Below are 15,988 nucleotides of genomic sequence, written 5' to 3' on the forward strand. Positions count from 1 at the left end.
CAAACTAATGGAAATGATGTGTAGAAAGTGGCAACATGGCCCCTTTAAAGTGGACCTATCATGCTATATTGGAAAAATATATTGTAGGGCCATACCTATAGAAAACATGTCTGTGAAGTTTTTTGCTTAAAATACCAAACAGATCAGCCATTGTAGCCATGCCTCATACTGCTCATACCCCTCTTTTGCAGCCCTGTTAGAGAAACGCGGATTTTGGGTCCTTAGCTTGAAAAAAAAAAAAAAGAGGAGGAGCTAATGCCTGATCAGAATTCTACCGGAGATAAAGTTAAATTCTGCTGTGATAAAACGCCATCCTGTTCTAAACCACATCAAAGATTATTTCTGAAACAGTATGGATCTCAAATGCTTTTTCTCTTGGGGGATTATCACAAGGTGAGTTCCTTTTTTTATTTCCTGCTTTTTAAAAACATGTGCTCTCCAGTACAGGTTAGCTCTGAGTGTTAGCGAGGCTTGCTAATGTAAACAAAGACGAGATTACGTCCAAAACACGTCAGGCATTGTTTCTGATAGCAACTTTCTGTGGGTCCGCTGCCGATTGGACGTCAGATCGGAGCAAATCTGTATCCGCTCGTTGTACCCCTGTTTTTAAAAGATTTGGGTACGGAGGAAAAGAGAGAGGGTTTTATTTTCTGACGCTGCGTGAGTTCCTCGACGCACCGGGGACACATATTTATTTATAAAAGACATCACAAAGTGCATTTTGCACGATAGGTCACCTTTAATGTATATTTTCTTGTGTCTGACGCGTTGTGAGAATGAACGTGCATATATTTACTTACGCATTTAAGTTAACCGCAAGTTTACCTTGACTTTCTAATGCTTCTAATGCCATTTTAGCATTTTTACTGGCATTGATCCGGACCATTGACCTTGTATAAAATTCACAAGTGGACCTTTAACAAAAAAGTTTGAGTACCCCTAATATATAGTATACGGTTTGTTCTCAAGAGTTATTGGTTGTTATCGTCCTCCTCGCTTCAGCCCTGTCTCTTCTCTGTCCTCCCAATATCCCTTCCATCTTTCCATTTCCATGCTATTCCGAGGACACTCAACATTACTTTAAACAATGACCTTGATATGTTCCAGAGGGTTTGAAGGTTTTGAAAATAGAAGAACCAGGTGTACTGAAAGGCTGTGCGTTTTAAATTGCATATTGGATTCACATATTATTGTAAGCGATCCAAAGAGTGTAAGTTGAAATGAGAGGGTAGGGGTGCCATAACAATGTTCTTGATTACCTATACAAAAGAGGAATATTTCTAGATACAGCCTTTAAGTGAGCAATCGTTTGTGTTGGCCACCGGCTATACAAACTTCAAATCATTAATTACAGGTATTTGTATAGGTATACTCTCTGCAGGTTTGTCTGTAGTCACAGAAGGATCCAAGATTGCAGAACTTGTAGACCTGTTGTGTTATTGACCAATGTAATCAATCATCTTAAAGTATATAGATATTTTCATCTTTAAGCACGATTTTATCTTGTATCTAATTGCGGGGACTATTTTCCATTACTTCACATTGTTATGATAACTCAGTGGCAGGGAAGAGCCAAAATAAAGGTGAGATAAGTAGTGAGAACAATATAAACTCAGCCTTCAGTTTATTTGTAATACTTATCTAAATATCATGCAGTCATACCCTGCAATAAATACTACTTTAATTGAAGCAGGCTCTGGTTTGTGGTGCGGCTGAGATATATTGCATTACAATGTTATGTTGTATACTCATATTATTAAGCTGACATTGTCAATTTCCGCAAGTGCAAAAATAACATAAACTAGTGTAATAACTTATACGAATGCCACCTTTTGGTTTGGCTTCTGGCTAGCTGATGATACCAACTATAGGCAAGCTGCAAACAACACACTGCCAGCTAACCGTCAAATTCATTACTTTAGTCAGAAATAATTGTTTTCGCACACATCTCCCACAACCTTTATATGGCCAGACACTGCCAGTTATCCTTAAACACCAATATGTGTAGTCATGTACAGTAGATCCTCATTGATAAAAAGGATAGACAAAATATTAACAAAATATACATGTATACATACTTATAACATGTGATTATATTTGTGTATTGTATATATATGTATTGCTCTCTGATATTTTAGAAACATACTGTAGGTATCCCTCCTAGACACATTCTCTCTCAACCTAAAATAGAGTGTTTTAATGGTAGAGTAAAACTACACCGAGAGCAAAAACCTCTTTGTCCGTTATAAACTGCCTTAACATTGTCTGAAAGTGATAAGAGGCTAGCATAAAAAAAACTAAAAAAACTTGGCAATCACACCATGAGGACTGAGCCCACCTTTAAGGGAACACAGGAAAGGAGAGGGTGTCCAACAGCTGTTCATAAAGAGGAAGTTCCTCTTTCCAACTTTCAGTGTATTGTCAAAAGCTGTATGCTGACAGCCTTCACAGTTAGTGTGACATTTACAAGATCTTGCATGAGCTGGGCTGCAATTCACTGCAGTCACGCTACTCACATAGCCAGCTGCTGTTCTCCATTACTGGCCAAGCAAGGTGCATATCTATGGAATGTCCTTGCAAGGCTTCCACATAAGAATGAATGGCAGCTCTCTTAATGTGTGTGTGACTGTGCATCTAAGAGTAGTTGTTTGCATTTGTGTGTCCAGAATCGTGCTTTATATACTAATGGTTAATAAAGGGGTCGAAGATTTTCATGAGCTTGTAGCATATCAATTCTTCTGGCATGTGTTCTGCAACATAACTAAGCCAAAAACTGACAAACTAATGCAGATGGATTTAACCTGCCAATAAGAGTCTTACCTGCTGCTGTACTGTGGACGTGCATTTGAATAGTAATGGAAATATTACTTGTAAGATATGCAAAAAGTTGTCATATCCAAATGTGGATAGCTTCATATCTGATGGAATGCAATAAGGCCAAAATGAAAAGTAAACGCAATTGGAAAGGAAAATTCACGGATTACAGAACAAAACTACAACAACAATATATATTACATACACTATTACAACCCCTTAGGGATTTTAAGCCCTTTTTTACCTTTAAGAAAACCTGAAATGACCCATAGCTCTGTGTTAAGAGATTTGTAATGGAGGGAACACCTAGATCCAAACAGCACTTACTTAAAAAAACACAAGGAACTGCCTTTAACATCCTGTGCCACACACTAGAGGAAGAACTTAAATACATACAAAAGCCAGGGCAATATTTCCCACACAGCTCTGTTGCCACCAGCCAAAATAAACCTCTACCAAAGACTTGATATTAGGTAATTTTCACAAAATGGCTTCCCTGTAACTGCTCTTAAGGGTGAAGGTGTGGCACTCCAGAGTCTATAAAACAGTTGCATGTTTCCTTATCTTTCTCGACACGTAGAGGTAAGCCAAGATAGTATCAGCAATGCTTACGGAAATTCAGCTATGGCTAAACATTGCTCACACAGCAATGCAGCGCAGACTGGGATACAGCAAAGGAAAATATTTACTGTATGGTATCGGAGAGAAGGGCCACGGTAAATTTCAACACGGGGGTTTCCAGATATTGTACGGGTCTAACATTACAATAACATTAATCAGTGCCCTGGCGCCATTGTTAGTCAGGCGTTGATGCCCGTTTGCCAATCACCACCCCCTCATACAGCAGAGGTGTAACATTCCTGGAAATATCTGCATCAACCCACCCTGTCAGGACGCCCCACAGCTGCCAAGCAACTTTGTGATAAGAAAACTTGGTGACAACCCATCAAAAGACTCTGTAGCCCCTTCCCTGCATCCGTGCATGTCTCCCTATTCTATTGGTGTGTGAACGTAATGTAGTTTATACATTAAATAAACATTTCCCACCCCATACAAATACATTTCCTTTCTTTAAAAGTGCAAGTATTTCAAAGGAGTTTTCCATTCAACAATCTGTTCACCTTTACGGCTTTATAGCTTTTACCTCATTGAACTTTAATTTAGTGTACTGTAACAACACATGGTTAGGAATACGTTTACAAATCTAACATAAAACATATTTATATAAATGAATATACATTTTTCCATTTTAATATATGCACATACAAAATAAAAAGTATATTTTCTATTAAGTTGGACCCCAGAACTCAATAAAGAGCAGAAATGTTGTTAACTAACCTGGTTTAGGGGGCTTTCCACCTTGTCCTGTTGGGCGAAAACAAGTAAAAACACATGTGAGGCTACGCTTTTGCCCTTTATCAAAACTATCCATATTGTCATATATTCTTGTGTACAGTATATACCGTGTATGACAGTAATCATTTTCTGTTACCAATAACTAAAAATGTGTGTTGATATGATTTAAAAGGCCCATTAAGATGTTAAAGGCAAACTATTAGTGACAACAAGTTTTTATTTTCATCTTCTTACCTGCTCCCAGTCCTCCAACGCCCAGGCCACCATGCCCAACGCCTCCTGGCACCAGACCCCCTGGTCCTACTCCACGGCCCCCACCTCCATAACCTCCGACTGTCAGGGTCAAACGCAGTGATTGTGATCATATTGTCATTATTGTTGTCAAAATGCATTGTTATCATCTGCTAATAGTGTTCTTGCCTTGTGGTCATGTTGTAATCGTCATGACTTAGGCTTTCCATTCCATTCCATTACTCACCCCTAAGCCTGTACAAGTGAAATATGTAACCGGCCACACATTTGCAGACCTCAAACCTCAAAATGTTTTCCAATAAAATGACTCAATAACAGTGGTTGGCTAAACACAAATTGTTTATTGCTACAGCAATGTTCTGAGCATTTAATTCTAAGCTTGTGGTATTGTGACAAGGAAGTGTGTGCATGTGTTACCGCCATGCAGGTCGGACCAGAACGACGCTGAGTATTGACAAGGGATTTGGTTTTATACAATTATTTCTTCTTGAAGTTCAGTTCTTCCTGCTGTAATGGCTTTAGTACTCCTGGCTATACAAAATGCAGAGAAACTTAGTAATGTAATTAATACAGATTTCTAAATATTTGACAATATAATTCCCTACTAATAAACAGTGTTCCCTTATTATATCCAAGCAGCAAAACAGAAGTGCACCAGTGCACGATAAACCAGATGCGATTCTTATACAGGAGATGGGGGAAAGGATCATAAATCTAATGTCTCTTCTACTCACCTGGAGCTTTTGCTGGTTTATAGCCCGCAGGGACTCCTCCAGCAGACCCTTGTAAAATAATAATCATACAAAGTATATAGTTATGGTATGCGTACATGTAGTGATGTAATGTACAGTTTTTGGGCTAAGCAATTTAATATTACACCATCCGAAGTCCTACTTTGTTACAGGACACCCTGATTGAGCGTATTGTAGCGTCTTGTGGCATTTTATACATGTCTGCATTTGCTTCTTTACTATGAGAGTGCAAAGCTCCATACAGCTTGTAGGTGCTTTACAATTCTGTTTATTTAAACTTATCCATAATACATACTGCAATGAATAAAGTGAGTTATTTGCAACTGTAGGAAGTATTACAGTTGCATGATCCTAAAGGCGTGAAATGTATAAAACAATGTGTTAATTATTTAATCTTTTGAGTAAAACAATGAATCACCACATCACTCAGATATTTGTTATACCGACCTGTGTTAACTTTCAGTAAAACCTCTGGTCTTAACTGGTATAATTTAACTGTTATACGTCTGCTAAACACCAACAGACTTTGTTTGTTTGTCGCTGTGTTGTGGATTATTCTCTTTAATCTGTCCAGGCAGTCAGCAGAGGCTCTGTTACCTGGAAAGAATCCAGTTCCTGGTCCGGCGCCTCCTGGTCCAATCCCAGTACCAGGTGGTACATACACACCTGAAACATACAAGAGAGAACGCATAGGTCATCCTCTATCAACAACACGCATGACACCATCTAAAAGTTATCCGAGATAAAAGTGTAGCCAATCAGTTCTAAGCCGTCCATGTCTTTTTGATTATTATTTTATTGCAATGACATGTAACAGCATTTCTGAACAATGACCCCCCTTTTATTAGATAAACATTCTCCAACACTTCCATCATTTCTGACACCAAAACGGAAATCTGTCTTGGCATAAACATGTGCCCAAGGTCAGGTCAGGTCGATGGGCAGCATATTGAAATGTGAACACAGCAGTTCCAGCCAAAGTGAAAGCAAAGAAACTAAATGTTATAGGTTTGATCATGAGAACACTCTAATTCTATTCCTACTGATGAGGTATTGCAGTTGGAAAGCTGCTGCAGTACTATGGACACCCTCCACCCCCACCTGCATCCCCTAACCTCATTTCATGACAGATTTCTGGAATCAACCCATGCAGAGAAACCCCTGAGAGGGTCGTTCTGGATCCCAGACATGGTGGCCTCATGTGTGCAAGAAACAGCAATGAAATACAAATAACGGGAGGATTAAAAATTCCCTCTAGTTGTTATGGGATGACTACAAGCTAAACCCTACGAGACTGGTGAGCTGATGCCAGAAATACCAATTTATTTGAGGGAAAAACCTGGCTCATATCAATAAAAACAAAACACAGAGGAGAGAACAGGGCTACAGGATCACTATGATTACGTTTAATGGCAATTACATGCAGTGGGAGGCCAATTAATTTAAACCACATGTCAAAGGCGATAATATTTTATTAGCAAATACTGTGTGAACACTGAGCGTTGTTCTGCTCACTGAGTGTAGACACTGGGGGGAAAACATTACCAGTTTGTCACCTAAGGAGGCAAATGTTGGGAATTAGGTGTGCTTATATATTACTCAAATGCACTGAAAAATGCCTAACCTTTTAACTAACAAGCTGTGACATATTTAATTGGTTTGTGCTATTGTACTTCAGCGCTGATTGATGAAACAAACTCATGATATGCATGATCCAGCAGGACACTCCAAAAATCAACTGTTGGAAGGGTTGTAAAGAGATTTAATCATATACCCGATGCTAAGAACCATCAGGTGTGGAATGATTAAGGAATTGAGTAAGAGTTTGTGTTTTTGGATAGACAATCTGAAACTACACTGCAGATTCTGAAAGCCAACAAGGGTTTTAGAGTATGGTCATGAGAAATGTAGGCGAATATTCCATAATTTAACCTTTTTCGTGCAACAGTATAAGTTATGGCGGCAGCTGTGGCTTTGGACACAAAATTATTCCATGAATGAACAAGTGGACAGATGAGAGGAAAGTTTACTAATGTATCCAGGTCTGGGACATGGCCGATGGCAGAACTAATCAGTTTTCCTGGGCTCTGGCCTTGTAAAACTGAGGACTTACTGCAGAGAAGGTAAAATCCTACAGGCTCAAATAAAAATGAGGAAAACACAAGAAAGTCCAAGGTTATGTACTTGATCATCAAATGGCTAAGTCACTGCAAGTAATGTGTATGCATGTGCTTGTGTCTCTGTCAGTTTGCCCATGCCATTGGATCCAGATCTCCGGTGCAGGCAGCACACGCCTGGGATTGAGTGATTGTTGGAATTGAGCTCTTCATTTAACAATCAAAAAGAGGATTTCCTGTCTCGACACAGCAAGCGGGGCAAAGGGAGAATGTCTGCTCCAGTTTTCCTTTCACTCTATTCCAACATGTTACACTTACAATACAAACGCTAGAGAGCATCAGGTTCACTGCGATTGTGCAGTCATGTAGTCACACACCAACCTTTGCCAGGTGACCTTCCCTACATTAATACAAAAAGAAAAGTAATTTTCCTTAATTATTATCATCATCATCACCACCACGTGCTTACGCATCTTGTGAACTCCGCCAGTTCGTGGGAATGTGCTGGAATGTGTGTGATGGACAATATTGACTTGCAGAGCTCAAGGGAATAGATGAGGCAAAACAAATTGCACAGTCGACAGTCAAGAGTTCACTCTGACTGTATGTGATATGATTAATGGTGGTTAATAAAAAATCCTTGGAAAGAAGATTTGAAATTATTACCGAGTGGTGAGTTTTTTATTAGGGATCGTGCTGAAACAATGGCTTAACTATTGAAAGATAAGAATGTCAAATATGGCCGAATGTGTTAAGCCAAGCAAACTAGAGGATGATAAGTTAGAAGTCATCTCTGACAACTATGTTATGAGGCGATGGTGATGTTATTCCATCAACAAGAATCCTGACAGTGATTTAAATCCATCTTTACTCCATTTTGGATTTGAATCTGCCCAAACTTAAGGCTCAAAGTCGACAGTGAATCAGTAAATTAGAAATACAGCCAGTTAAGCAAAATGGAAATAAGTCAAATTGAAAGATTGGGAGAAAAATGATTGAGATAATTGTATACATTATTATTATCAAAACAGTCTATGAAACTGGTGGATGATTTTTTTGGCGGCAGTTAGGTTGCTCAATTTTCAGCCGTGATGATGTCGTAGAGATTTCTAACATTTCCAAGATCCACTTATCAAACCCCAGTAGTATGTACTGTATAAGAGCAATATGGTTTTGTAACAACCAAGAAGTTTAGGGTAACTTTTTTTCTTTATAAGGGAAAACCCTGTCAAGACTTGACACTTTCACATGGTTATTAAATCCAAAATCCCCAAAAAGCAGTGCAATTGCTGAGAAATTTCCAAATCAGGTTTAGGTTTCTAGAGGATTTAAATGTGTATTTATACAACACAAAAATGACCGTGAGCAGATCAAGGGCTTAGCCTTAGAAGAAAATCATTAACGTAAACAACATATGCATATGTGGTGGTTTTGGTCTCTCCAATTACCTTGTTTTGAATTTTGATAAAATGACGTAATCCACCAGACACAAGCAAGCAGGTGGAAAGAACTGTTTCCAGCACATTTTTGGTTTAGTTTTGCATCATGTCCTGCTCTGTATGCTGGCCTAGAAAGTATGAATTGACATGTTTATCAAGTATTTCAATATCAATGCAGGCAATGGAGCCCAAATTGTTTGGGAAGTCCTTCGGAGAAAAACCCTGTAGTGTGTTTATCAACACTGACCACCTGACATCACTTCCGATGAAATTAAAATAAAATGTTGGCAAACTAGAAAAAACTGTTTGCTGTGTTTCGAAATATCCAAAACCACTGTCCCAGAAGAGAAGGTATGGTCTCTTGGTCTATGGAAAGCTCCAATACTGAAACCCAGAGCAACAGAGCAGTGAAGCAAACACTGTGGTTGCTGGCACTTTCAAATCTCCTGTTATCAGACATGTGACAGCTGGCCCACTATCAGTCAGCCCTTGTCTATTTTCCACAGCATGTTGTAGGCAAGAGAAAGAGAGTGAAGAGCTTCAAAACATTTAAATAAATTGGTCCATCTTTTTCTGGTAACATACCTCAACCTAACTCCACCGTCGCTTTCTACAAGGCCAAACCTTGACAGTGAAACTACCCTGAAGTAGGACATTGGTGTGAGGTATGGGAGGTATACTGTATACCAGCAAACAAATTCACAGCCCATTATCGGCCATATTTGAACCCCTAAGAAGATCTGATTCTCATCCTGTTCTTATCGAATGTGGCTTTTGAGTGTCTGAAGTATCGCCTACCAACTGGCAGAACATCGTTACATAATTAGATAAGATGTGCCTTTTAAAACAACAAATTGAGTCTGTAACAGATGTGGACTTCCTGTTTAGGTATTTCATAACTGGACTTTGTGAAAAGATAAGCAGTGATTGAACACAATTATTAGCCTCGTCTATTATTGTGTCAGATGTGATAAATTAGATACAAATTACAGTGTGCCTTCTCTCCTTTCCCTCTATCTGAAGCTTTTAAACCAAAACAAAAAGATCTGACGCAATACCTGTCAATAGCAGCAAAATGACTCAGTAGTAGTAACTGCTAAAATAGTCATAAAGTTTAGGTTTCCAAAAATGAAATTGCACTTAGGAATGTAATGTTGAGACGCAACATCTGAAATATGAGAAGGAACATGAATGAGACAAGGAATCATAAATAAAATGTTTGAGCAAGATATTGACTGTTCAACTTTTATACTGGCAATGAGAATATAAGTTTACAAAGTTGGACAGGGAGAGCATAAAATATTAGATTTATGTGAATGAGAAATTCAGGACCATCCAGTCGAGTCTGCAGTCAATTTATAAAGAGTATGTGGGAACTGGACATGTTCTCCAGTAGTTTTGTTACTAAAACCCAACAAACACTTCCAAAATGCTGTTTTGTTTGGTTTAGCCCAATGTATTGATGCCAAAGGCCTAAAGCTGCCATGTTTACTCCCACCCTCTTTCACAAAAAGAAATCCCACTAAAACTAATATAACACAGCATAGAATGTTTTCATGCCCGAGGATTTGATTATATTGACGTAATGTGTTTAATCAGGTTGATTTTATTACCATTTTCTCTCATCAGTTTATCATCAGTTATGGCTTTGAATTGAAAAAACGTTTCTTTAATACTAATGTTGTGCTCATGTTGTCATATTGTTTGTAAAACTATAATATCTTGGAAATCAGTAGGCAGAGGGGGGTCGACAGGAAAACATTGTGACAGAAGCCCTTTCAGTGTGCTGGCCCAGAGAGACCTCACAACCCGGTGAGGTCTGCCTGCAGAGTGGCTGGAATGAATCATCGGAGTTAATGTGCTTCTATGTTGAACAGTTGGCAGGGTTTGATCGCACACCAAACATCTGACTGGGAGATGCTGGGACTGAAATTCTTCCACAACCAGAGTAAGAGTTAGAACTTAACAAAGTATTAACGGTGTTTCTAGCTATAATGAGGACTCACTACTATGTGATTACCCTTACAGCAAATGTACACATGCTGTACAGTATATATCTACGTATGTAAAAGTATTATTTTTTGTGCGAAACCTGTTGGCATTCAATCAACTGATTTGTGATTCAACTGAGCCATCCATTTAAGATGGAATTGGCATCATACAGTCCATGAGGTTTACAAATGTATGACTGCAGACAGTAACAATGTTGAGTATAGTGCAAGAGACAACCTCAGTGTACTTTAAACCTGTAATCTTTTAATTGGTCAGCAGGGGGCAACTCCAATGGTCTGTTGTGTAGAAGTCAATTAAAAAATTATCACACTTCTCAGTTGATTTATTACCTCAGTCCACAAACTCATGGACATTATCATAGCGACTACGTCCACTTCGTGTATACACTGTATGGTGCATGGAGTTGACCCATTAAAAGTACAGTCAGTTGAATAACATGTCTTTTAAAAACAACCCAGACATACAGTTGAATCCTTAAACTGCACTTGGTAGTAGTTACAGTGAGTAATGGCTTAGCTAGGAGCTTTGAAAAAGAAAATGTGTTCAGTGCCAGCCAACAAGCTTAAATGTAAAATGCACGCCGAGGATTGAATTGTCCAATTCCTTAACACTTTCCCAGAATGTGTGCAAGACTAAAAAACAAAGATATCGAATAACAGTTCTTTCACAATCGCAAACTTAACCAGTCAGTCCTTGTAACCAAAAAGCTCCTTCCCAAAATGTTACTGAATGAGGTCACCTCACTACAAATTGCACAAAACCCCTCGACATCATCAAATGAAAATGCCTTTGTGGGTCCAACATTAAGGAAGTTGAAGTAATTGAACAAAAAACTAAAATCAAGAAAAACCTTCAAGGCTTCTCAGATAGGTCTATTTCTTTAATTACAGAGTGAAGTTGTTGGGAACTGGAATGCCCACTTGATGTGTCTCACGTTAATCCAGTATGCTATGGTTTGCGCTGAGCTTTGCCAGAAGAGGGATTAAAAGCAGAGAGTTGTTCGTTACACAATACAAATAAAGGCTGAAGCACCACTTGCTTGAGGATTCAACACTATCAGTTTGGGTATCTACCAGCAAAGCCGGAGTAAAGCTGCAGTTTATCACAAGTGTTTTATGACAACATACTCATGCCATCCAATCTGCACTGTTTTCATTTAACTTCACCAACAGCCAGGCAGGTGTCAAGTATTAATGTTGAATTCCTACGATGTCTCAGGGCTTAACTCGACCAATGCCAAATGAGGCAAACTGGCTTTCACCAGGACTAAAGAAAACATCCCACAACCATTAAGACTGCAACAAAAGAAGAGGAGCTATTTCCCCCTATTCATCTTCCACTGGCCTGTCAGAATTAACTTAATCAATGACTTTGGCTCAAGTCCACCAGTTGGTTGTTGTCAAGTTAATACCTGTAAAACAGGATACTTGGTACTTGGGAGTTTTTAAAGTAAAAGAAAGTAAGAAACATTGGTATCCTTTCACAAAAATGTGCAAATACTGTATGAGATTATCAGTCTTCCTTTTATTAAGTTAGTGGCAAAGGCAAACAAACTTAAATACATTCCTAAGTTGAGAAATCTATTCCAAGAATGCTATCAACTATTTAGGTCTGGGTTTGATTAAGTTATCAAATGCAGTAATAAAAAAATAGAGGTCAAAATAACATGCAACTTAACTGCACCCATGTGACAAATGTTTGCTCGTAAATTTTAAGCGTAGTCTGCCTACTCCATTATACTAGGAAGTTCCAGCAAAAGTAACTAAAGTACCTGTACAGCGTTATAGGTTACCATGACAGACGGCATATTTATTAACATAGTCCTTTCCAGATGTTTCCTCTAGAACCATAACTCTTATACCCTTGTTGATAGAAAAGCTTTGCACTACACTATATTTCAAGGGTTGAATATCGCAGGTATGAGAGGTGTTTTCTGTGCATAGGCATTAAATAACCGGATTGGGTGTTAATAGGATTTATGTTACTCACAGATAATTGACCCTTGCACCATGCAGAGAGAATTCTTCCCCTCAAGATAGAGTACGCAGTTACAGATGGAACGACTTTGAGCGCCACAGAAAGGTTTGGTTTAGACAGATTCAACAATCACTTGAGATCAAAGTGCTGTAAAGCCAATATTGATATATGTTGGCTCCTTTACTACATCATTTTTTTCTTCAGTTCACCTCAAAAGATCTCAACTGAAATGTGTCTGGCACAAAGAAGAAAGGATGAATGTGCTATGAGGCGGAGAGAAGATGGGCAAAATACATTTTTAGATACAATCTATGACCTGATCAAAGCAGACTTGGTAAACTTTGTCAATGTGACCAAAATAGAGGAGGCCAATAAAGTAGCTAGGCAAGAAAGACACTTTATATGGACAAAATATTTCATCTTTCTTTCATCTTGCAAGCTAAACACAATGCATCTAAAAGGAAGATAAGTAACATAAACAGCTGTGATCTTTAATCAAATAAATACAATTTAAAAAAATGGACTCTAGAATAGCCAGCCCCAGGTGCTAAACATGTTGCCCAGATTGAGGCAGAATAACCTAGAGAATCTAAGGAAAAGCGCAGGCCAGAAACCTAATCAAAGCAATGCAGAAAGGGGAGAAACAGCTAAATCATGGGTCGAATGAGAGGGAGAGGAAACGCATGCTCAATATCTCTCTGTGTGTCTGAAACAAATATGCTGTACCTTTAAACTGCACTTGATGCTGGGCGCAAAAAACCTGCAAGTTTCTGCTTCACTGATTCTAGACAGAACAGTCCTCTAACTTCAGGAGAAGACCTGACACACATATGCACTGTGTCCACTGGGAGTTCATCAAGGGTGATGTAACACCAATTGCTTTTGGCAAAGTGAAAAGAGGGACCAGCTGGGCAACCTTCTCTTCCTGACATGTTATAGGATATGGTCTCCAGCCATGTAAACATATACTATGTATGCATAAGTAGAACGTAATTTAACCGTCTTAAGAACACAGAAAAAAAAAAGAGACACAGAAATGAACAGTTACTTTGGATAGGAATGGGCATTACGAAAAATTATGATGCAGGGTCGGTTCTTATTATTCAAGCTGGAGTGATACACGTTTTACTGTCAGCGATTACCGTACAGAAATATCTGATCAAATTCTGGACAGTGCTGAATCTCTACATTTGCAGGAACAGACATAACAAATATGATGCAAAGAAAAAAATCTCTATGTTCCGTGTTGTTCCATCCCATCATCAGGGTTAGGGTCACTGATGATGGGATGGAACAACACATTTCAGGGATTTAGACATGTGCAGAAGATAGAGAAGACTAGACAATATTTAATTTCAAAGATTAAAAAAATCAAAGTTTGCCCTAAAAATATTTCTTATTTGATATACCTTTAAACTACATTACATTGCAACCGATGAATAATACATGGTGTATAAATAAATATGTGTACCTACTGTACAAAGCAAAACTTTGAGGAGGCACACAATCAAATTGCACCTGTTCTAAGCCTGTGATTGATGCAGTCCAATAAATGTCTCAGTTCACCTGCAGCACACACTTACCTCTTTGAAGAGAGGGATGAATCAGTGCTAAGAGGAAGAGTCCACAGAAGAGCAACAGAATGTTTCTGTTAGCCATCTCGCTTGAAAATGCACCACCCCTCTCCCGATCAGCTGGTTTTATTCTCTTCAAACTAATTACCACAAGCCCCCATAAGAGTAGGGAAAAGGTGAAAAAAAGGAAAAGATATGAGACTCGACGTAATTAAGAGAGGGCAAAACCCCCTTGTTCAATGGATCACTTTGCTTTTTTTCTCCTCTATGTCTGGTGTTGCTGTTTTATTCTGGTCACTCCTGCCAACAGTATAGACGCTGCTGCCAGCAAGGAAAGAGAGAGAAAGGGGAAGACACACACACACACACACACACACACACACACACACACACACACACACACACACACACACACACACACACACACACACGCACACACGCACACACGCACACAGATTAGGGAGAGAGAGAGAGACAGAAACACCCCCCCTCTCATCCAGAAGGAATTGAACTGTCTGCCAAACATTTGCATGGATATTGAGCATACTAATCTGTGAGAGTCAAAAGAGAGACAGAGGAAGAGCAAACCAAATACCCTAATAATTATCTTTCCTCATTGGCTCTAATGTTCACCCGGTTGGTTCTTAAAACAAGCAGTAACAAATGTTTCTGCTTTTGCTCTCAAGCAAGTGATCCAGAAAGCATAACAGCAGAGGGGAAAGAACACAGCAACTATCAGCATGCATCTACAAAATATCAGAACAAGACATTACAAACTCACTCGCTGCAGGAATGATCTGGAAACAGCAGTGCACTGTGCCTGGCAGTCCATGTAGAGAAGTCAGTCACAGTGGTAAGCAACGAAAAAAGAAAACTGTCTGCATCCCACATAGAGGACAAGGAAAAAAGAACCTGAGAAAAATCAGCCTGCTAGCCTGTGCAGTCTCACAGCAGATTCATCAGGATAATTGTCAATGTCAGTCCTGTAACAGATATCATAAGTAGAGGGAGGACCAACATTAGTCCACTCTCAACTTTAGAGAGCTTTAGTTTCTAAAATTGTACTTTTTGTTGCGAAACAGAGGACTTGACCCCTGGAGCATCAATCATCTTACTCTACAGTATCTCAACAACCAGTCTTATGTACTTTTAAAAGTAACTTCAAAGAGGTGGATCACATAATTGCACATATGGGTTACATATTTATTCTGCGGTCTTCCAAAGTTAGAGGTCAACATATTGAGCAGAATCAATCACAGCAGGATTCTCCTCTCTTCTGATACCACCTGTACATCCAGGGTCATCAGTATCATCATACTAACACAGGCTATCGGGCCTTTATCTCTACAACAATTTTGACAGCATGATCTATCTTCAGCAAATGGATGTTTATGAGCTGGGAAAGAAGGGTTGGTAAAAGAAGACAACTGCCCCAGCTTCATAATATCAACAAATCACTTTAAAACATCTTTGCTGAGTGATTAAGTGTTTCACAGATCTTGTGTCCACAGCAGAACTGAACTGGAGTTCGATCCAGAACAGGAAACATCCTCTCCAGGCACCTGTGTGCAGATTCATCTTGGCTTTACATTTAGCCATTACTTAAAAAACACCTCACTGCTGACAAGGCTGTCGTTGTCCAATTTTTTTTTTTTTCTGCCCCGGGACACATTTTTGGGATTTCAAGTAGAAGA

The 15,988-nt window shown here is 39.0% G+C and overlaps 1 protein-coding gene across 36 annotated transcripts in view; it reads right to left on the reverse strand.

The window, feature by feature from the left end:
- elna (elastin a) overlaps window positions 1-14,587 on the reverse strand; it is a 96,294-nt gene extending 81,707 nt beyond the window's left edge. For 18 of the 36 annotated variants that reach the window (XM_010796026.1, XM_010796031.1, XM_010796024.1 and 15 more), the window contains exons 1-5: window positions 14,304-14,585; window positions 5,772-5,840; window positions 5,157-5,204; window positions 4,405-4,503; window positions 4,153-4,179 (exon numbers count right to left, since the gene is read on the reverse strand). In XM_010796026.1, the coding sequence (XP_010794328.1) occupies window positions 4,153-4,179; window positions 4,405-4,503; window positions 5,157-5,204; window positions 5,772-5,840; window positions 14,304-14,379 (319 nt within the window). In that variant the 5' untranslated portion in view covers window positions 14,380-14,585. Of the gene's footprint in view, window positions 1-4,152; window positions 4,180-4,404; window positions 4,504-5,156; window positions 5,205-5,771; window positions 5,841-14,303 lie in introns of all 36 variants that reach the window. The other 18 variants (XM_010796009.1, XM_010796020.1, XM_010796016.1 and 15 more) reach the window with 4 other exon arrangements.
- Between the last annotated feature and the right edge of the window lie 1,401 nt (window positions 14,588-15,988).

Source organism: Notothenia coriiceps, unplaced genomic scaffold (genome assembly GCF_000735185.1).
Source record: "Notothenia coriiceps isolate Sejong01 unplaced genomic scaffold, NC01 NC01_scaffold00037250, whole genome shotgun sequence".
In the NCBI taxonomy this organism is placed as follows: Eukaryota; Metazoa; Chordata; class Actinopteri; order Perciformes; family Nototheniidae; genus Notothenia; species Notothenia coriiceps.